This window comes from Eschrichtius robustus, chromosome 14 (genome assembly GCF_028021215.1).
Source record: "Eschrichtius robustus isolate mEscRob2 chromosome 14, mEscRob2.pri, whole genome shotgun sequence".
NCBI lineage: Eukaryota > Metazoa > Chordata > Mammalia > Artiodactyla > Eschrichtiidae > Eschrichtius > Eschrichtius robustus.
In genome coordinates this window covers 7,042,055-7,065,261 of record NC_090837.1, presented here as the reverse complement: position 1 = coordinate 7,065,261, position 23,207 = coordinate 7,042,055, and the positions used below count along the sequence as shown (strand labels likewise).

General features: G+C 41.4%; 1 protein-coding gene across 5 annotated transcripts in view; it reads right to left on the bottom strand.

Moving 5' to 3' along the window:
• Positions 1 to 12,731: 12,731 nt before the first annotated feature.
• SBNO1 (strawberry notch homolog 1) overlaps positions 12,732 to 23,207 on the bottom strand; it is a 55,370-nt gene continuing 44,894 nt past the window's right edge. For 4 of the 5 annotated variants that reach the window (XM_068562313.1, XM_068562315.1, XM_068562314.1 and 1 more), the window contains 4 exons: positions 20,394 to 20,531; positions 19,649 to 19,725; positions 18,431 to 18,624; positions 12,732 to 16,878 (listed from right to left, as the gene is read on the bottom strand). In XM_068562313.1, coding sequence (XP_068418414.1) covers positions 16,736 to 16,878; positions 18,431 to 18,624; positions 19,649 to 19,725; positions 20,394 to 20,531 — 552 coding nt within the window. In that variant the 3' untranslated portion in view covers positions 12,732 to 16,735. Of the gene's footprint in view, positions 16,879 to 18,430; positions 18,625 to 19,648; positions 19,726 to 20,393; positions 20,532 to 21,609; positions 21,892 to 23,207 lie in introns of those variants that run through there. The other variant, XM_068562317.1, reaches the window with a different exon arrangement.

The following is a 23,207-nucleotide window of genomic DNA, read 5'->3' as shown; positions in this document are numbered from 1 at the left end:
CTTGATTAGCCACAGACATTCAGATACATCTGACACTAGTGAGGAAGGCCTCAACCTCTTTGCCTGAGGGAAGGGATACCACCGATTCCTTCCCTCTGTCCCTTTAGGATTGAAGGTACAGGCGACACCCCCTTCCCAGGACCCCTTGTGGTCAGCTTTAGGCTGGTTCAGCCAAGGATGCTCAGCGAAGTTTTATTTCACAGATAAATTAATATCACCCTTTCCTACCCTGCTCCCAGGGGACCAATACTCTATAGAGTAGCACTGTCCAACAGAAACGTATTGCAAGCCACATATGTAATTTAAAAGTTTTAGTAGTCACATTTTAGAAAGTAAAAAGAACTGGTGAAATTAATCTTTATATTTTATTTAACACAATATATCCAGAAACAGTATGATTTCGATATATAATGAATATAAAGCAATTACGATACTTTACTTTCTTTTTATGATACTAAGTCTTCAAAACCCAGCATGTATTTTACCTTTACAGCTCGTCCTAATTCAAACTGGCCACATTTCAAGTGCTCAGTAGCCTCAATAGCTAGTGGTTTTCCTACTGGACCAGTTCAGGGCTAGAAGCTATAAGCAGAGGGCTCATAGGCTGACAGACCTTGGTATTAATTCTGGCTCCATCACCTATTCGCTGTTGGACTAAGCCTCCATTTCCTTGGGGCAAGAATCCAGATCTCAGTGGCCTGCTTCAGTCCTTTCTACAGATGTTGTGGGCTATTCTCTTTCCATACTGTTATTTTTACCACGATGCCCCCTCACTGATCATCATTGAAAAATATTTTTCCTTTTGTTTTTAATTGAGATCTAGTTCACTTAGTATAAAATTCACCCTTTAAAAATATACAATTCAGCGGGACTTAGTATAAGCACAGAGTTGTGCAATCATCACAACGATCTAATTCTAGAACATTTCTGTCATCCCCAAAGGAAACCGAACTGCAGTCACACCCCATTCTCCACTACCCATAGCTTTAGGCAACTGCTAATCTACTTTCTATGTCTAGGGACAGACCTATTCTGGACATTTCATATGCATGGAATCAGTTACAACATGTGTATGGCCTCTTTCACTTAGCATAATACTTTCAAGGTCCATCCATGTTGTAACATGTATCAGGACTTTGTTCCTTTTTATGGCTGAATAATATTCCATTGTATAAACAGACCACATTTTGTTTATCCATTCATTAGCTGATGGACATTTTGCTTGTTTCCACTTTTTGACTATTATGAATAAAGCTGCTATGAACATTTATGTACAAGTTTTGTGAACATGTTTTCAATTTTGGGAGTATATACCCAGGACTGGAATTGCTGGGTTACATAGTAACTCTATGTTTAACTTTTTGAGGAAATGCCACACTACTTTCCATAGTGACTATATCATTTTATATTCCCAACAGCAATGTATAAATTTTCCAATTTCTCCATATCCTCACCAACACTTTTACTATCTGGCTTTTTTTTTTTTTTAATTTATTTTATTTTTGGTTGTGTTGGGTCTTTGTTGCTGCACGCAGGCTTTCTCTAGTTGCGGCGAGCGGGGGCTACTCTTCGTTGCAGTGCACGGGGCTCTCATTGCAGTGGCTTCTCTTGCTGTGGAGCATGGGCTCTAGGTGCATGGGCTTCAGTAGTTGTGTCACATGGGCTCAGTAGTTGTGGCACGTGGGCTCTAGAGCACAGACTCAGTAGTTGTGGCACACAGGCTTAGCTGCTCCGCGGCATGTGGGATCTTCCCGGACCAGGGCTTGAACCCGTGTCCCCTGCATTGGGAGGTGGATTCTAAACCACTGTGCCAGCAGGGAAGCCCATATCTGGCTTTTTTATTTGAGGCATCCTAGTGGGTGTGAACTGGAATCTCATGGTTTTGATTTGCATTTCTTTAATGAATGATGTTGAGCTTCTTTTCATGTGCTTACTGGCCATTTGTGTATCTTCTTTGGAGAAACATCTATTCCAATCCTTTACCCATTTTTTAACTTGAGTTTTTATGTTAAGTTGAAAGAGTTCTTTATTCTGGATACTTGTCCCTTCTCAGATTTATAGTTTGCAAATATTTTCTCCCATTCTGTGGGCTATCTTTTCATTTTCTTGATAGTGTCCTTTTACACAAAAGTTTTTAATTTTTTTTTTTTTTTTTTTTTTGGCCGCACTGTGCAGCTCGTGGGACTTTAGTTCCCCAACCAGGGATCAAACCCTGGCCCTTGGCAATGAGAGCGTGGAGTCCTAACCACTGGACCGCCAGGGAATTCCCCAAAGGTTTTAAATTTTGATAAAGTCCAATGTATCTATTTTTAAATTTTTATTTGCTTGTGTTTTGGTACCATATCCTGTCCAAGGTCATGAAGTTTCACCTAAGTTTTCTTCAAATAGTTTTTATAGTTTTTGTTCTTACATTTAGGTCTTTGATCCATTTTTAGTTAATTTTTGTGTATGAAGTGTGTCCAGATTCATTCTTTCATGTGGATATCCAGTTGTCCCCGTACCATTTGTTGAAAAGTTTATTCTTTCCCCATTGCATGGTCTTGACAGCTTTGTTGAAAATCAGTTGACGATGAATGTGAGTTTATTTCTGGACTCTCAATTCTATTCCATCGATCTATGGAATCTATCCTTGTGTCGGTACTCCACTGATTTGATTACTGTAGCTTTGGAGTAAGCTTTGAATTCAGGAAGTGTGAGTGCTCCAACTTTATATTTCTTTGTCAAGATTATTTTGGCTATTCTGGGTCCTTTGCATTTCCCTGTGAATTTTAGGATCAGCTTGTCCTTTTTTGCAAAAAAAAAAAAAAACAACCAAAAAAAACAAAAAACAAAAAATACAGTTGGGGGCTTCCCTGGTGGTGCAGTGGTTAAGAATCCGCCTGCCAACGCAGGGGACACAGGTTCGAGCCCTGGTCCGGGAAGATCCCACATGCCGTGGAGCAACCAAGCCCGTGCGCCACAACTACTGAGCCTGTGCTCTAGAGCCCGCGAGCCACAGTTACTAAGCCCACATGCCACAACTACTGAAACCCGCGCGCCTAGAGCCTGTGCTCCACAACAAAAGCAGCCACCACAGTGAGAAGCCCACTCACCGCAATGAAGAGTAGCCCCCGCTCGCCGCAGCTAGAGAAAGCCTGCGCACAGCAACGAAGACCCAACACAGCCAAATAAATAAATAAATAAAATTTATTAAAAAAAATTAGTTGGAATTTTGATAGGGCTTGTATTAAATCTGTGTATCAAGTTAGGGAGTATTGCAATCTTAATTTCAATGTTAAATCTTCCAATCCATGTATGCAGGATGTCTTTCCATTCATTTAGGTCTTCTTTCTTTAATTTCAACAATTTTTCAGTTTTCAGTGTACAAGTCCTGTACTTCTTTGGTTTATTGTATTCCTAAGTATTTCATTATTTTTGATGCTATTGTAAATGGAATTTACTTAATTTTTGGATTGTTTCTCTCTAGTGTGTAGAAATACAACTGATTTTTCTATATTGTCTTGCATCCTGCCACTTTCCTGAACTCACTTTTTAGCTGTAATAGCTGTTTTGTGTCTACATGGAGATTCTTTAGGGTCCTCTATATATAAGATCATGTCATCTGCAAATTAGAGAGTTTTAGTTCTCCCTTTTCAAATGGGATGCCTTTTCTTTCTTTTTCTTGCCAAACAGCCCTGACTAGAGCCTCCAGGACAGCACTGGATAGAAGCAGTAAGAGCAGACATCCTTGTCTTGTTCCTGATCTTAGGGGCAAAGATTTTAGTTTTTCACCAGTAAGTGTGATGTTCACTGTGGGCTTTTCATAGATGCCTTTTATCAAGTTGAGGGTGTACCCTTCTCTTCCTAGTTTGTTGAGTGTTTTTATCATGAAAGAGTTGGATTTTGTCAAATGCTTTTTCTGCACCTATTGAGATCATGTGGGGTTTCTTCCCCTTTATTCAACAAATAGTTATCAAGAGTCTGAGTGTCAGGCACTATTCTAGGGGCAGCAGAGGAAGACCATCCCCATGTCGTGATGAAGCTTATCATTCCAGGCATGGCAGCCCTATTTAGCTGTCCCCTCTTACCTCACCACACTGGAGCCTTGCCTCTCACTAGTTATTCTTCTTCAGGCCAGACTGGATTTTGACCCTGGTGCTTGTTCATTCCCACATCCGAGCCTTCATTACACCACTGTGCCCTTGTGTTCCACTTGGCCAACTCCTGCTCACCCGTCAAAGCCCAGCTCAACTATCCCCACCTCTGAAAAGACTTCCCTGCCTGGCTGCCCCTCTGCTAATGCCTGCTATTGCATTTAACCTGGTCAGTCTCCTTCATGAGTCTGAGCCACTTGAAGGAAAGAACTGCATCCTCGAATGTCTAGTCAAGGCATATAGAACATTCCATAAAGGGCCTCAGTGTGCTCCTAGAAATGAGACAAAGCAAGATCAATTCTCATTTGCAGGCGGTACTCCTGTTCTCAACCTTCTTCCTGCTCACAATTCACTTTCCATAACAAATGTGTTAGCTTCCTGGGGTTGCCATAACTAATTACTACTAACTGGTAGCTTAAAACAACAGAGACTTATTTGCTCTCAGTTCTGGAGGCCAGAAGTCTGAAATCAAGGTATGGGCTGGGCCACACTCCCTCCGAAGGCTCTAAGGGACGATCCTTTGCCTCTTTCAACTTCTGGTGGTTCCATGCATTTTTTGGCTTGCGACTGCATCCCTCCAGCTCTGCCTTCAGATGGCCTTCTTCTCTATGTGTCTTCTCCCCATCTCTTCTAAGAACACTTGTCATTGGATTGAGGACCCACCTTAATCCAGGATGATGTCACCTCAAGATCCTTAAATTAATTACATCTGCAAAGACCTTTTTTCCCAGAAAGGTCACATTTACAGATTCCAGGTGGACATATATTTTTAACTTTTTTTTTGGGGGGGGGGGGTAGGGGAGCACTATTCAACCCACTACAACAGGCTTCAAAAAAGGATCCAGATTTTTTCCCCCTTTCTCCTCTGAGAGTTAAAACCCCTAAAAAGGGGGAAAAAAACCATTCCTAGTGGCTCCACTAAAAACATCTGTGTGAAACTCCCTCAAATAGGTCCTTTTATTTTTATTTTTTTCAGCAAAGAAAGGTTTATTGCAGGGTCAGGCAAAGAGAACGGGTGGCTTGGGCTCAAAAACCCTGAACTCCAAATAGGTCCCTTTAAATGAGTGGTCCTAGAAGGATCTAGAATGGTCCCTTATTAGTTTAATGGACATGTCACAGAGTGGCTTGCCAGGGAGTAGAGCAGATGAAGGAGAAGGGGGAGCCTAGTGAAAGAGCTTGGCCTGGAAGAACCTCAGGAAATAAGTTTTAGTTCTGGATCCACCATGAACCTCTCTTTAGGCCTCAAATAACTTGTTTAACCTACCCAGGCCTTAGTTTCATCTGTAAGACTACGAAGGTTCAACGGGATGAAGCTCTAAGAATTCTCGAAACTCCAACATCCTAAGAAGGCAGACAACACACGTGCCATTTTCTCTAAGGAAAAACATCAACCCGGGAAGCCCTGAAATCATTTTGATACTGTTTCCATCACCATTCTGGGGCAATCAGCTCCAAAGTGGGGTGCACTCGCCTCACATGGTAAGAAGGGTGATTCATAGGAGTGAGGGAATATTAGAATTCCTGTTTATGTGGGATTTACTACATATTAGCACAGCACACATAAGACTTATAAATAACTTAATAAACAATAGTGGAAGTATACTCAGAAACAATTAGAACATGTGACCAAAAAAGTTTGGAGACCACTGACTGAAGAAACTAGTTAAGCAGGCAATCAGACCGAACAGTTTGACAACCAGACAAGTTGTGGGTGAAGTGTCATGATTAAATCAGCAGTTAGTGACTCCAGTGTGGTTTATATCCTCAGGACAGTAAAACCATACTTTATATCAAGTTGGGTTTTGATCAGAGGTCTACACCCAAATTTATTAATTTTCAGTTATGTTTCTGCCATTATTCCTGTTTTACTGAGCAGGAGCCAGCAAGCTTTTCCTGTAAAGGGTCAGACAGTAAATATTTTAAGCGTTTCAGGCCGCACAGTTTCTCACTGTGCAAGTCCGCCATCACAGCACTAACACAGCCTTACATGATACATCAAAGACTGGGCATGACTAAGTTCCAATAAAATTTTACGAACACTGATATTTGAATTTCATGTATTTTTCACATGGCACAAAATATTCTTCTCTTTCTTTTTTTAAACCAGTTAAAGTAAAAACTATTCTCAGCTTCCAGGGCCATTCAAAAACAGGTGGGGGGTGTACTGGATTTGACCCGTGCACCATGGTTTGCCAATCCCTGTTTTAGACCTCAAAAGTTTGTTTCTTCTTCTTTTTATTTTAATTTGATTTATTTGTATCTTTGGCTGGGTTGGGTCTTCGTTGCTGCGCGTGGGCTTTCTCTAGTTGCGGTGAGTGGGGGCTACTCTTCGTTGTGGTGCACGGGCTTCTCATTGCGGTGTCTTCTCTTGTTGTGGAGCACGGGCTCTAGGCGCGGGGGCTCAGTAGTTGTGGCTCACGGGCTCTAGAGCGCAGGCTCACTAGGTGTGGCGCACGGGCTTAGTTGCTCCACCACAGCATGTGGGATCTTCCCGGTCCAGGGCTTGAACCCGTGGCGCCTGCAATGGCAGGTGGATTCTTAACCACTGCGCCACCAGGGAAGCCCAAAAGTTTGTTTCTTAGGTCTGATCTACGATAGACAGAAAATCAAAAATGGGGCATGCAGGGACTTCCCACGGTCCAGTGGTAAAGAATCCACCTTTCAAGGCAGGCAACGCGGGTTCGATCCCTGGTCCAGGAACTAAGATCCACAAAGTACAGAGTGCCACAAAGTACAAAGCCCACGTGCTCTGGAGCCTGCACACCACAGCTAGAGAGCCCGCGCACCCTGGAGCCTGCATGCCACAACTAGAGAAGAGAAAACCCACACGCCACATCTAGAGAGAAGCCCGCGTGCTTCAACCAAGACCCGACTCAGCCAAATAAATAAATAAATGGGGCATGCAAACATTTGAGGACATAATAAACATCTTCATATCAATACCTCTGAACAGGAAACACACATGTAAAAACAAACTGTGGGAAAAGAAAGCTAAACAGAAAATCCAGTATTACTGCAAAAATTGAGAGCATTGTATAATTTATCTTGATCTAGGCCTAAAGATGAAAAAGGGGATTCTAGAGACCTCTTACGGCTCTAAACAGTGGACATCTTCACAAAACACCTAACTTCCTACTGAAGGTTCATGAATTTCTCAATTTCCTACAATTAATAATTTATTCTAATTTGGATTTCTCCAGTAATTGCACATCAATCTTTGTGAAAATGAATCTTGCCTACAACCAAAGATAAACAACAGAAGCTAGAACATTTTTTGTGATACTCAAAAATTTACCCTCTAAAGTTCCCCAAGAAAGGATACTGAAGAAACTGGCAAGAATGGCTGCCTTGGAAAGAAGAAGGGGGCCAAGCGGGAGGAGCAGAGAGAGAAAACGTTCACTGTATGTTCTCATCTGCCTGTTGACTTCTGTCAGGTGTTGGTATTACTTATTCAAGCAAACTACCAATCAAAAACATAAAAATTAAGTATCCCAGACTAATTTGGTGTCCACCTAGCCATCTTACCTTTGCATGCTACCTGGTGGTAATTCTTAGGTGGACGGTGATTTGGAACCAGCAGTGTGGCACTCGCCTCTCCTAACCCAACGATGCACTTGACGCCCAGAGTGGGCAGCTTTCAGAGGACGAAGCCAACTTGCTGAGAGTTGGGCTCTAAAAATAAACATTTCGCACATTTCTTTTAGCCTCTTTTCTCTCCATAAAGGCCTCCACAGATGGCTTCTTTACATCATGCTCTCAAATGACTAGCTGATAAATATTCATACTTATGGAAATTGTATTGTACATATTGCAAACCCCCAGCCAGTTAAAGTTTGTATTTTCTGTTATCTCAAGGGTGGTGCCCCCTTGCTCATGGGTCTTGTCCTCTGTAAAACACACACAAATTTGTGCACACACACACACACAGATCAGACACCAGCTTTTGCCTCTGTATGATTCATTTGCTTAGAGGCGATTTTGACCCTCAGGAGGCCATTAGGCCATGTCTGGAGACATTTTGGATTTCCATAACTGGGGGGTGCCGGGTACACAGTGTGTACTACTGGCACCTAGTGGGTAGAAGCAGGGATGCTGCTCTACACCCTACAATGCACAGGACGGCCCCCACCTCACCCCACTCTCTGCAAAGAATGGCCCGGCCCAAATGTCAACGGTGCTGAGGCCCTGGGAGACACAACGTGAGGCTGAAAGCAGACTGGATTACAGATTAAAACACTGAAGCGGAACAAGGTCAAAGCAGACTGGAACCGTAACAGAAAAACTCAGTGGGGATGGTGGAGGCTCTACATGAAGTCTGGCCTCTCGTTTCTTATTCAAATTAATACTCAATTTATTAAGGTTATATATTCAAGAACAAGTTTCCTTTCAGTCTTCAAGCACGACTTAGAAATATTTTAGGAAAATTTTAGTTAAAATGTAAAACACTCCCTTTCACTTGTTCTTCAATTAACGCTCAATTATCTCACGTATTTGGCAGACTAAATTTCCCTAAACATAAACACCGTTTACAAATTTGATTAAATTCCTTTAAGCGTTTACAGCTACAAACTGAACATGACTCTCTCAAGCATTTCAAACCCCACAAAGAAAAGACTCGCAAACAAGCCAGACTCCAAACATTTACAAAATGCCTTTGTCCGTGTCTAGAGGACAGTGGCATGGACTCCTGGCCCAGACCGCCCCTTGCTGGTTCCCTGACCTCTGTGCCCATCTCACCTGTAAAGTGAGAGCGCCAGCACTCATATGGCATAGGGGCAGGGAGGTTTAAACACACACACACACACACACACACACACACACACACACACACACACACACACACACTCAGGGCAAAGGGATCTACTCACTGTTCTGGGTGTCCTGTGGTGTCTTCTCTCCTGCTCATTCCCAATTTCTCTAGCTTTCCAAGCCCAGTGCAAGGAGCTGACTGGATCTCTTGTCCGATCGTTACTTCTCCATCGATGAGCCCCAGGGCTCACCACACTCCCTTCTCTCCATCCACGGCAGCCTCCTCAAGGCAGGCTGGTGCCAGTGGATGGTCGGTCACCTCCTGGGCCCCCCATCAGGCACCCAGCGTTCCTAATGTCTCCTTCCTAGCTCCCATAACCACCGGAACCTTAACTTGCTCGCTCGTTTGCTATCTCTGACATGAGAATAACCCTACCCACGAGGAGTCTCTACTGAGGACTGCATGTGGCCCAACACAGACACACAGCAGTTGCTTATTAAACACTTAGTGAAGAAACATGAAATACAGGCACTTGGGCTTCTCTGGTGGCGCAGTGGTTAAGGATCCGCCTGCCAATGCAGGGGACACGGGTTCGAGCCCTGGTCCGGGAAGATCCCACATGCCGCGGAGCAACTAAGCCCGTGAGCCACAACTACTGAGCCTGCACTCTAGAGCCCACGTGCCACAACTACTGAGCTCGCATGCCACAACTACTGAAGCCCGCGCACCTAGAACCCGTGCTCCACAGCAAGAGAAGCCACCACAATCAGAAGCCCGCGCACCTCAACGAACAGTAGCCCCTGCTCGCCGCAACTAGAGAAAGCCCGCGTGCAGCAACGAAGACGCAACACAGCCAAAACTAAATAAATAAATAGAAGAAATACAGGCACCAATTTCCACAAAAATTAGAAACTAAAAGGCTTTTCATCTGAAAACTAGAGGACTGAGGACTACGGAAAGGACTACAGAAAGCACCCCAGCGACTGGCACACGCTATGTTGTCTGCGGTAGTTTCCATTTTGTTTTTTCTTAAGCAGAGCTCCAATCTTAAGACTCACAGACTGGATGGCTGTGCAACACCAGGAATGAATTTTAAATAGGAAGCCTCATACCCCCAAGTCCTCCAACGCTCGTGGCACCTTTCAGGGAGGACACCCCATGACCCAAGCCCCCCAGCCGGGGCACCCGGTGCTGACTCACTGAAGCTCTGCAGCGGCACGGACATTTTTGACTCTAACAAATGCTGGGTTGCATTTTATCCACATCGTGAGAAGTCTTCTAGAATTCATTTAAAATAAAAAACCAACATAGAAGAAGTCCGAGCCCCCAATGGAAAGAAGCTCTCTAGGTGAGCGTGGTAGCCCTGACACAGCTTAAACGGGTGCTCAGAACCCAGACAAAGAAAATACACAGAGAAAAGCAGCATATTAGCCAGTTTAATTTATTTAAGAATCTTACAAAAAAAAGAAAAAAAAAACAGAAAAATCAAAAGACACAACAACAAAAAACCTAAATACAGAATTCATTACGCTTCATGGTTGATCGTTTTTACTTGCAAGGGTATAAACCTCGCTAAATGCAGCCAATACATTTTTATTGCATGAGACCCAATTTTTAAAGTTACAAATCAAAACGGTCAGAACAATCGTTTCTGGACACTCGGTACTGTATTACCACGGAAGGCTGAAGCAGTGCAGTATCATGAGAACAGTGCGTACCCTTCATACACTGACGGACATTCAAAACAGAGTAGCAATATAAAAAGAGATTTTAAAAAAGAGAACAGAACAGAAACAACCAGAAGAGTTTACATCCACCTTTGTTTCAAATTGTCTTTGGATTCCATCATATGTTGTCTCAAGATGCACCATGTCAGATCAGTAAAGGAAGGAAGATCTATGCCTACGTATAAAAGTATCCTTTGCTCAGCAGAGGTAGAACCTGGCAAAAGTTTTATTGCAGAGATACAGCGTACCTCTTCCCACCTCTCATGGTTGATGGTAGATACAAGTGGTTATTGAAAAATAATATCAGTAGTTTGCAAATTCAGTATAAACCATGAACAGGATGATTTTTTCTGATGGAGGTGAGACTGCAATGTGCTACGTAGAAAAAAAGCTCTCTGCCCCGTAAAGTGGAAGTCAGAAAGAAGGCTGAAGCTTCTTTATCCTCTTCAGTGCCACAAATACTGTCACAGCAAGAAAGGCCCTCAGGACAGGGTGGGCGGAAAAGCCAGGGAGTTCTCACTAAGGGGTCTGCGGACTGACCCTCGGCCCCAAGGAGGCCTGATCTGCAAGTAGCAAAGAGAACCGACGTTCCCAGGTGGCACCCCTTGCTCGACTCTGCACTACAAGGGTGTAGTCTTAGCCTGATGGTGTCCTGACAGCTGCTCCTCCACGGGCGCCAGAGGAGGAAAGCCGGGCAGGACGTGTTGGGACAGGGATTCCCACTGCAGTTCACCTCTGAAAGGCCCCGTTGCATGACAAATTAGGTTCCTAAGACTTACCTAAATGCAGACAACTTTTAAATTTCAGTACGTCTACGAAGTTCAATAGTAACGAGTGAAACATGTGCATGAATGAAGGCCCAAGAAAGGCTCACGGCTATCTTTCCTGAAAGTTAAGGAGGAACATTTTCTTAAAAGTGCAAAATCTGTAAGTAAAAACGCAATGTTTGCCTCCCTGGTGATGATTACCACCACTTTTGTGAGCCACCCCTGGGTCTGCCCTATTGGCAACACTAATCCAATCATTAAGAATGCCTTGATCCAGCTCAGCTCCTAGGTTTACAGCCAATCTAGTCAAGATCAATTCACCAGTTCACTGGTGGCGGGATAGCCCATTGGATCCTACCAGCCCGTCCCTCCACAGCTAACTGGCTGTTTTACCCTCAGTACAGCATCAACCTTGAGCTGAAGGCTCATGGAAGCCTCCACAGCAGTTGTGCTGCTCGATTCCGGAGGACAACTGTCCCTTAAAGGACATTCTCTAATGTCACCTGTCAGCATGGACACCAGCATGTACCAGGTCTGTCTCCACTCCTGCTATAAATATCCTTAAACTGGTGGGAGCAGAAGCAGATTACCCATGCTCGCTGGAAAGTAAGCTTCTGCTTGTTACTTGTAGGCTAAAAGTACACGCTCGACTTCTTAAAGAAACAGAAAATCTGCAGCAGTAGCAGGTCATAAATCACTGTTCAGATCTGCAAGATTTTCCGCTCAGCTGGAAAGCCGCCCAAGGATGAAGGATTTGGTGCAGGCCTGAAAAACTGCAAGGGTAGGAACAAGTCGGGTTTACTGAAGAGCTAAGTTTGATCCCAAATGCACTGAAGAAGTTAGAGGAGCTTAAAGGAAGTCTTGGGAAGAAATTTTTTAGGTGAAAACATCAGGCTCACGATAGCTTCCAAAGAGCAACATAAATGAGCATAACTAGTCATATAATGACAGTATCAGAAATTGCACTCAAGTACATTCCCCCCAATACAACGCATTGCACACAGTAAAAATCTGTAATAAAAATGCAAAACACAATCAGGCACGTTGAAAAATATTAACACAAAACAGACATAGGAATTCTATAGTAAAGATGCAAAACCGAATTCTAAAATATATGAACAAATTCAACTAAGAAGTTTTTCATACGTTTCTACATCCAAAAAAAACACCAAATTGTTAAGAAGCCCCCTATGGGAAGTCAAGAAAAGAATAAATAGGATTGAAGGGAGGAGGGAAAAGAGAAAAACAAGCTGGTGGCGTCCCAATTTACAAGAAATATTTACATTCAGAATTCAAAAAGAACTCAACATTTCTATATATACACATTATGTACATATATATATATATATATATATATATATATATATATAAGTACAGCATAAAATCAGAAGGTGGGTTTTGGATTTCACCTCAAGTACGCAGAAAAAAATTACTAGCTAGCTCGAGCTGCAGGTATCTAGATGTGTTTCCTTCACTTACATGCCCTTAAAAGACACTGCCTTTGTACTAGACAACTGGCATCCAATGAGGACTTTTTACAAATGGCTTTTGCTCGCAGGTGTAGCCATGACATGGACCGCCTGCTGCATATTCCAGCAGCAAAGCGTGCACAGCGAGCGTGCAAGGTGTGGTGTTAGCCAAGGAGACTCCAGACATAGAGGAAGGATAGTCAACAAATGCCTACTGTCCCTGGGATGCCTGCACTAACCGAACATCTGTTAACTGCATACTGGTCTAACAGCGACTCTTATGTAGCACCATTCTTAGAAACTATCAAATATCATTCAGGTACATTTTTATTTTATTTTTTTCAGGTACATTTTTAAAATGAGAGTATTTAGATAGGGACCTTCCTCTTAATATCTAATCAAGAAAAGGACCCAAGTGAAAAACACTTTTCCTCTGCTCCTACTTTCATAAATTGAAATGCATCAAATCATTTCTAATCTATTGCTTTTTTTCCCCTCCTGCTAAACTGGAAAGTGGAGGGGACTGGGGAAAGGCTCCCATTATACAATGGTAAGTGTCTGGTACCCTTTCTCGTCGTGCCTGTTAGAAGTTGCTCTAATAGCATCACATGGAGATTGGCAAATGAATGCCCCAGTGGCTACAGCCAGAAAATTATGCCTCTAAAATATTATATACCCCTGGAGCTTGGTAATCTAGAACTTTTACCATTACAGATGAAGCAGAATACAAGTAAAAGGTTTACTGTTGCAACTCAAAAAGCTTTCTGAAGTGCTAGTTGGATTGGAATAAATATATATATATACATACACACAACACTACATTGCTTTGGATGCAGGTTCTTGCTAACTTATATACAGATGTAAAGAAAAGACACTGAAGAGTGTATCGGCAATTTAGCAGCAAAAAGGGAAAATTGCTTAAGATATTTACTTTTTCATCAAGTTGTGTTTAAAAATACCTTATTAATACTTTTACGAATTCATATCATTGATAAATATCTGGATTATCCCACTAAACTGCAGCTAGAGACCTTGTGGTAGGGAGGGTGCTAAATTAGGGGAACACTAACCCCCCCGCCAATACCATCTGAGCAGCTCTGGACTGGGAAAGTGGTTTTCAGTACAATCGGCACTGTAAACTCTGAAAACACTAACGTGACTTGTAATCAATCTTTGTGCTCAGAGCCATATTGCTAAAAAGGGAGAAAAGGCATTACAGAGGCCAAATGGACTCACATCGGGTTCAACAAGGTCCCTGGGTTCAGACGTGGCATTCAGATCCTGAAATACAAGGATCTGTTGTACAGAAGTTAGCTGTTGTTGAGACTTGATTGTCTGACAGAGGAGGACCTTGAATGCTGGGTTTTCCCACGTTGACCAACCTAAAACTTGCTGACTTGGATAAGGGCACAGTGTTAAAGGTCATACGTTCACCTCCAGAGAGGAGGCTGGGCAGCAGACTCCCAGCGCTCACATGCACACCACACCACGATAAGCATGTGCACGTGGCACCTCAGCTCCCCATCCATTTACACGGCTGCCTTTCTGAGGTCTACTTTGAGAGTTTTCAGAGGCCTTATTTCTGGACTTTTTTTTTAAAAGCAAAACAAAGCTGTTCTACAAAGAACAGAACATACATATATCCCCCTTTGCAACAAGATAGCTATTCCAAGAGCAAACATTACATCATAAATTGTGAGGGTCAACTAACTGCATGCTAAAGAATCCTCACACTGAAGCTGCTTGGAAAAAACCATAACCTGCTAAAAAAGATACTCCCACACACAAAAAAGGGAAGTTGGGCCAAGCCTCCAAGAGGGAGTCTCTTTTCCCCAACCCCGCCATTTTGCCTCACTGGAGGGAACAGGCTCGTTAGGCTTCCCCCTCCGCAGCTCTATTTCACCTCGGGATGTTGACGGAAGCTGAACGGGCTCCTGATTGAAAAACAGAAGAACTGGGACGTTTTGGTGCAGGTGGACAATTCCGCTCTTGACTGCCAGCTGGGTCTAGTGGCCCTGACAAGGGACACTGGTTGATATTCATATGGGTCACTGCCTGAGATATAAGGACTAGACTGAGGATAAAAGTTGCATCCACTGGGCAAAATATGCCAAAGGACAGAAATTATTCTCAACTTGTTCTTTTAGGCGTCTAGAATAAATAAATCCAAAGAAAGAAAACTTATGGTAAACGTGACATAACCAAACTCAGGCTTGAAGAAACACAAGAGGATGATAGCCCTAGCTTTCCCATCACTTCACATACATCTCACCTAATTCTACAAGAAGTTTAGAAAGTTACAAAGGAGAACAGTTCAACTTGAGAAACTTCCAAAAGTACTATCATTTTACCCCTTCCTCAACACCGTTTCAATTTTGAGGGGTAGGTTTCAAGCCAAAACGTAAGGCTACCTGGAATGTTGAGCAACACGCAAGTCCTGCAGCACCCCCATCACAGACTACTTTTGAAGGTGGTGAGGGCCTAAACAAGAGTCCACTTCTGCTTAGTATAATAACTTTTTATTTGACATCTACAAGATTGTGGTATCTTGCAGCTTTTGACCAGGTTTATACAGTCTCAGTTTTTCAATAGTGCAACCTGTGCAAGCAAAAAAAAAAAAAGGAAAGGAAAAAAAAAAGGTAACAAAAAGACCAATTGTCCCCTCACTTGTTTTTATAAACATCTATTATAGGCGAAACAAAACTTACCCATATTATAGATAAGTGTCTATTCACATTTGTACATTACCATTTTTAACAGCTTGAGATAAACTCTACAATGTCTTACAACACATTAAACAATATTCAAGTTACTGGGTAACAACAATAACAACAAGAAATAAACATACAGCAGAAGCCTCAAGTGTTTCCTCATTGTCTAGTTTACAACTCAAGTACGGTTTCCATTTTTAAGAGTGACAAAGCAAATTAAGATAACGAAGTAAAAAAAAAATAAAGATTGTTTGCAAGACGGAAGCCAATTTGTACTTCTTTCTAAAACTATCTTTAAGTTAAGAAAAATGTAATTTTAAGAAAAGCAGGCTTGTAGCCATTTTTGCAGCACACATTAGGAATACTATTAATACATTAAAATTAACTTTTAAGAGTTTTATCACCAAAAAATGTATGTACTCATTACCTTGACAAGAAACCTGGGGCAGGGGGAATGGGAGAAGGTGATTTCGCAGGGTTTGAAGCAATACCCAGGTATAAACACTATAAAAATGCAATAACCAATGCTGTACATCTACAAATGTTTCTTTCCGCTACTTGACTTCTGTGTTAATCTTGTTTACGCATGCTGTCAAAGACATGCACTGTCAGAACAAAAACTAGAAAAAGAACCTGAATGCATGATATGTAACCTTTCGTTTCATGCTTTAATAAACCTATTGTTTTAATAAGTTGGAAAAAGAAACCAATATATATTTTCTCTATTTATGGACTCAAAACACATGCATCCGGGGATAAGTCCCACAGCAATGGCATGGATGTGCTGCGTTAACCCTGAGCACTGTGTAACATAAAAGTAAAGCCAGTTTGGGAAGTTCCAAGCATTTTTAAACCAATTATGGTTCGTAGCTTTTAACAAACTCACAAACAAACAGACTGACACACACGCGCACATACCCCTCTGCTCACCCGAAGTAGAAGCACACGGTAAGTACCACGGGAAAAGCACGAGGAAAGACATATGTACCACCATCGGCACTGCTGATTTTCAGTTTTGCTATCCATTCCAGGTTTGTCCTTATTCCCAAAAAAATTAACTAGAGAGAGAGCACAACTGAAACAAAAATTATAATTCTTTGGAAACTGTCCCTGATTTTTATGCAAATGATATGCTTCAACAGCGTTTCATATACATCCATGTTGAAACCTGTCTGTTCTTATGTGTTGCTCAAATTGGCGATGCTCTGGGGGTGACGCTGCTGCCAGAGCTGTTTCTGCTGGACTGCAAGCTGTTGAGACTGGTCTGAAGTTGACAGGAGATTTATAAGAGGAGACACACAATTTGCAGGAATGATCAAACCTGCAATTAGAAAACAAGAATTTATAAAGGTTGCTTCCAGGAGAAACCACACTGTTTTACAGCTTCATAGCAAATTCCAAATGAAGTATAATATTAAGTTTGATGAACAAGACTCCACGAGAAAACTAAATGAACACCTAATAACTGAACTGGCCCCTTCAGAAGTAGCCCGATTCCTCAGCAGCGCCACCCACAAATACCTGAGCACATGCACGTGTCTAGTGCAACACCATCTTCTTGCTGGAGCAACAGAAGGCCAAGTACAGTACCTTCCTATCTACTATCTTTGAAGCTCCACAAATGTAGGCAAGCACCACCTTCTTTGGCATGTACTAATGTACCAAAGAGACTACAGAATAGTGGCTGCAAATTCAAATGCGTACTGAAGCAGTAACTTCTAAGTGGCACAGTGTGGAAGTCAGCAAACTGGAGAGTGTATATATCCTGGGTAAGGGAACTTCAACTCCTCCCACGTGGGAACTGGGGCTCCATGTTCCAAGCTTCTCTGTTGTTGTTCTTTTGAAGAAGATAGAAATCCAGTCTTCTGATTTTTTTTTAATAAATTTATTTATTTTATTTATTTATTTTTGGCTGCATTGGGTCTTTGTTGTTGCACCCAGGGTTTCTCTAGTTGCAGCGAGCAGGGGCTACTCTTCATTGTGGTGCACGGGCTTCTCATTGCAGTGGCTTCTCTTGTTGCAGAGCACGGGCTCTAGGCGCGTGGGCTTCAGTAGTTGCGGCACGCGGGCTCAGCAGTTGTGGCTTGCGGGCTCTAGAGCACAGACTCAGTAGTTGTGGCGCACGGGCTTGGTTGCTCCGCGGCACGTGGGATCTTCCTGGACCAGGGCTCGAACCCGTGTCCCCTGCATTGGCAGGCGGATTCTTAACCACTGCACCACCAGGGAAGCCCACAGTGTTTTGATTTTTAAAAGTTGGCAACTAACTCAATTGAAATCTCGCAACCAAAAATACTTGAGGATCAAAAAAATGTCCATGGACTGACTAGCCCACAGGCTACCTACCAATGGGCAACCCAGGATACAGAGAAAGGTTGTTGCAAAAGAAACAAAGACAACGCGACAGGGACAGTGCAGTAACTGGGTGGGTTTCTGTGAGGCCTGCCACTGAGGGAACGGGGGGGGCGGCCAGCCTGGTCTCCCCTGCTCCCTGCAGGACTCCAGTCCATCCTCTGTGCACAGTGGCTTTGACTTCCATAGTCTCAATGTGGCACACTGAACATAAAGACTTCAGAGAATCCTTAGTCTTCATACCAGGGAGCCTGCATAGATGTCAACAGTGAGGAAGGGGAGCAAGAGCACCGAGGGCAGCATAAAATAACAACCACGTCAGAATTTCAGCCAGAACCAACTACATCCATTCAAAAGCTTAACTACTATTTATCCTTTTAAGAACATAATATAAAGCAAGCTCTACCCCACCACTGGAATAGATAGATGCTAAGATTCTAAGACGTTAGAAGCAAAATAAGAAAAACACAGGACCTGATTTTTCTTCTCAAGGCGCTCAAACCAAAAAAAAATTAAAAACTCACCTACAATCCGCTGTCCATCCTCTGTTCTTAGCCGAACTATCTGCATTTTCACGTTTGTGCCACTGACAGATGCGAGAACACCCTCGACTTTTGTCCAGACACTCAGTACTGAGCCACATAATACATAGTACGTGCGGCAACGAAGACCTATTTCACAAACTAATCCCAAACTTGCTTTTTTGCAATTGCCACGCCTAGGATAGATAATAAGGAAAAAAATGTATATGTGCGTGCACACACACACACACACACACACACACACGAGGCCCACAAGGTCTTCCCTAATTTCAAATGGAAAACGCCCTACCGTCATTTACCTTTACTGATAGTTTTGTAGACTGCAATCCTTTTGACGTATTGGATTACCCTGTCCAACTTAAGGTATCACCACTGATTTTAAAATTACAGTTATTTCTTGGGTCTGACTCCCTTATAAAAGGGCTGATTTATTGGTCTTGATATCCACTTAAGCATCTGTCATTTTAATATCCATTAGTTTACTGTGTTAATGTCAGTTTATAAAATAATCCTGCCAGTTATTTCTATAGTATTAAGCTACCAATATACAGTTCTAAATCAGCTAAGTGGAAAAGGCCTCAGCAAATAAACAAAAGCAAATTTATCTACTTACATGTGTCTAAATAAAAACCCAGCTAAAATTCATCTATATCCTGTATCCCTTTTCAAAAAGTGGGCCAGATACTCCATTTTCAATGCCTTGAAATGAACATAATGACTTGAGAACACCTCTGGCTAGCCTAGTAGCACAGCAGGATCAGCTCCAGGGCTCAACAACAAAGTTTCTAGTGCTGTTAACTATTTGAGGCACCCCTGTGGTTTCCTAGAAGTTCCCTAGCCTTAAAAATAAAACTGATTTGGGACACCAAAAAAACTTTGGAAAAAAAAAAAAAGAGGAAGGAAAAAATAAAGGAAGGGAAGGAAGGAGAGGAGAAAGAAAAAGTCTCAACCCTAAGAATGATAGTTAAGTCCATGCCAGCAGACAACATTTGGTTGGCAGTAACAAAGCATCAGTGGGGAGACCTAAAACAGTGCATGGTCCAGAGACTTCCAACAAGTACCTCTGCTTAAAGAAACAACACCAAGCAATTGATAATCTGCTTGTGTACTTATAGGGACAGATAGCTAAAGAATGAAGGGGTGTTTAAATTAAATCTTGATTATACTTTGGAATATATGGTGATAAAAATGAAAACTAACCAATAAGCATGAGTACAAGTATCTGCAGATGAATTATACTGATCTAACCAGTGGACCAGGGCATCGTCTGAGACTACCTGTGAAAATAAGACAAAAATTCCATTGAAAAGGTATTGTTTTAAACAAACTGGTTGCCTAATTTGGTCTCTAAAGCCAACCTAAAATCATCTTTATATAGAAAACATGGTCTTCGCTACTGCTTGCATTTGAATGCTATCCATAACGCTCTGCCATGAGGTTTTTCCCATGTAATGAATATTTCAAATAGTTAACTTAATTATAATTGTTTTCAAGTGAAAATGGCTAGGAATAATAGTAATATAAGGTAATACTAACAACAAAATAACATAGTAAAGTTAGGAAAAACAGATATCACTGTTTTTCCAGAAATTATTGCAAAATATAAACACAGCAGTTCACAGTAAAACCAAGAGTTGGTGGGAAGGAATTTCAGTCTTGTACATCTTCCCTTTATTTAAAAAATTCTAATTTTTGTAGTTAGCACTATAGAAACTTCCTTTTCTGATAACATAAGCTGATTCAAATAATCATCTTTAAGTTTCCTAACGGTTGATAACATTAAGACTGGGATATTAATTTAACAAGAGTTGATAAAACTTTTTCTGAAAACAATTTTTCCAGTAATCAAATAGGAAAAATTGACAATTTACATATAAACATAGTTGCAATATATTATTATAAAACAAGTATTCATATATAACATCATGTACAAATGGAAAAATACCTTCTTATATTTCTTTTTTAGATCAGCATAAATTTCTAATTTGAGCTGTTTCCCAGTATTTGGTCTATAAACTAAGAAAAGCTTCTTTTTAGGATTCACTTCTTTAACTAAGATGGCAGTTTTCTTGTTGTTTCTTATCTATTAAAAATAAATAAATAAATAGGTGAGAAAATATAAAGATTCAATACTGCACACTTTAAGACAGGCTTGTTTTTTGTACCATCACATCACCAAAGCCAAATGAGTATGTAAATACAAAACTGTGTGAAAGGGTAACACCTGCCGTGTAACCGGCTTGAACAAGGTCTCACCAAAGTGAAGCCTAATGGACCTTATCTCTTGAGGCGAGACAACCTTTAGAGAACTGTGCTGAGTGAGACTTAGAGCACGATGTCCAGGGGAGACAATTTGCTTCTTCTAGTGCAGGAAGCTGGACTCGCAGCCTACACAGGCTCAGAGGTGTGTGAGGGAAGAGTCCAGGCGGTGGGCAGGAAGGGTCTTCACAGGAAATAATTTTACCTCTACTGTATGTTACTCTCCTTCAAGTTACAATGAAATATATAACCTTCAAGATAATGCTTTTTGATCACCCACAGTCCTCTGAATTCATCTACTCCATCAGTGCTACAACCTATTCCTATGGTTGTGTGAGGGTAAAATATCACATGAAATATCACAAATTTCATCTGTAAACAGTACTGCTATAACAGGAGAAAGCCAAATGCTGAACAAATAATACATAAATACGATGCAGAAGTGGAAGAAAAGGATGCATTAGACAAACGATGGAACTTGTTTTATTTAAAAAATTTTTTTAAAGTTGGACTTTATGAGAGGAACCCTGAAAGATTTGTAAAAAGCCCCATTTAACGCAAGGAAAAATAAGATTGGGAAAATTAGTATTTCTTTTGAAGAATGGTGAACAATTTCAAAGCAACAGTCTCCGGAGCAAAATTGAAGGAAAAGGAAAAGTTTCAAAGGTATTTTCCCAGCTCCTCTACAAAATAAATCATTTGCTAAGCTCCTACCTTTTTATATTAAGATAATTCTTACACTGATAAAAGGACTTAATACTTTACTTTTCTCTTCATTGATACTAAAGATCCTTCGTCTTTTACTTGTTCAAATGATTTGAAACACTGTTTATATAATTACTGCAAAGTCTATGAAACAAAAGTTAAGTGAAAAATACATTTAAAATTTTGTATCAGCTCATGTGAAATTCTCTAGCTAACTATACTTTAAGGCAGTGTTTAAAGCACGTAACAAACAGTGTGATCTATCTTGACAGTGTCAGGTTAATTCATTGTAACTATAAAATAAATCATCACACTACAGTGGAATTAAAAGTGATTCTGACATGGCTTCCCTAATGTCAACACATGTTAAACACCATTGCAAGTCATATTTGCTTGTTGCTGAGGAGGTTCAACAAACGAGGCTGCACCTTCTTGGAAGGATGTCTCTTCTAAGGTCCTCACTCTTCACAACCAGCTGCCTGCAGCCATGCAGCAGAGAGTAACAAAGGACAACGTTACCACATCCTTTCACTCAAGGGAAACTGGTGGGGATCAGCATTTTCATCAAAATCTACCAGTGCTTCAATTTGGCAATAATTTCAAATGAAAAAAATATAACCAATATCCTATATGGACCAATCAAAATCCCATCCAAGGCCTCAGAGAAATCTGAATAAAATCTAGTGAACTGTATCAGTATCTTGGTTGTGATATACTATAGGTTTGTAAAATGTTACCATTGGGAAAACTGCTGTAAAAGGAATTTCTCTGTATTATTTCCTATAACCTCATGAGAATCTACAATAATCTCAATAAGATTTTCAAACACACATACACACACACACATGCACAACTAGGAGCCAGATCCAGTTTGAGAGCTTTGCTATTGAATCAGAGACCAGTAAACCAGGTTTATGGACCAAATGGCCTGAGGCTCCTAAGCTTAAGAATAGTTTAAGGAAGGAAGGGAGAAAGTTTCTTAGGAAGGAAAAAAATCCATGCTGTTGAACCTAGGGTCAGGACAGGAATAAAGACCCAGACGTAGAGAATAGACTTGAGGACACAGGGATGGGGTACAGTAAGCTAGGACGAAGTGAGAGAGTGGCACTGACATATATACACTACCAAATGTAAAATACATAGCTAGTGGGAAGCAGCTGCATAGCACAGGGAGATCAGCTCGGTGCTTTGTGACTACCTAGAGGGGTGGGATAGGGAGGGTGGGAGGGAGGCGCAAGAGGGAGGGGATATGGGGATATACGTATACATATAGCTGATTCACTTTGTTATACAGCAGAAACTAACACAACACTGTAAAGCAATGTTGTAAAGCATTGTATACTCCAATAAAGATGTTTAAAAAAAAAAAAAAAAAAGGAGAGAGAAGGCAGCAACTTAAACTCAGCCAAATCTGCTTGTTATCTTTCCCCTCAATCCTGATATGTCCTTTTACTTGTTCAGTTTTACCCATCCCACCCTAGCTAGAAACCTCAAGATAATATTAGAAGCCAAGAACAAAGCTGGGGGGGAAATCATCTTTCAGACTTTTAAGAGCTAAACTTTTTCTCCTCCAGGATCTTCAAAAGAGTTTTTCCTCTCATTCACACATAGAAAGAAGTAAGTGATCTTAAGATCCAGTGATGCCATTTCTCTGAATCTACTCTAGAGATACACTCACACAGGTACATAAAGAAGCATCTATAAGCACGTCCTTTGTAAGACAGAAAAAGTGGAAACAACCTAAAAGTCAATTAATACAACACAGGCTAAATAAACCATGGTATATACAGAATAC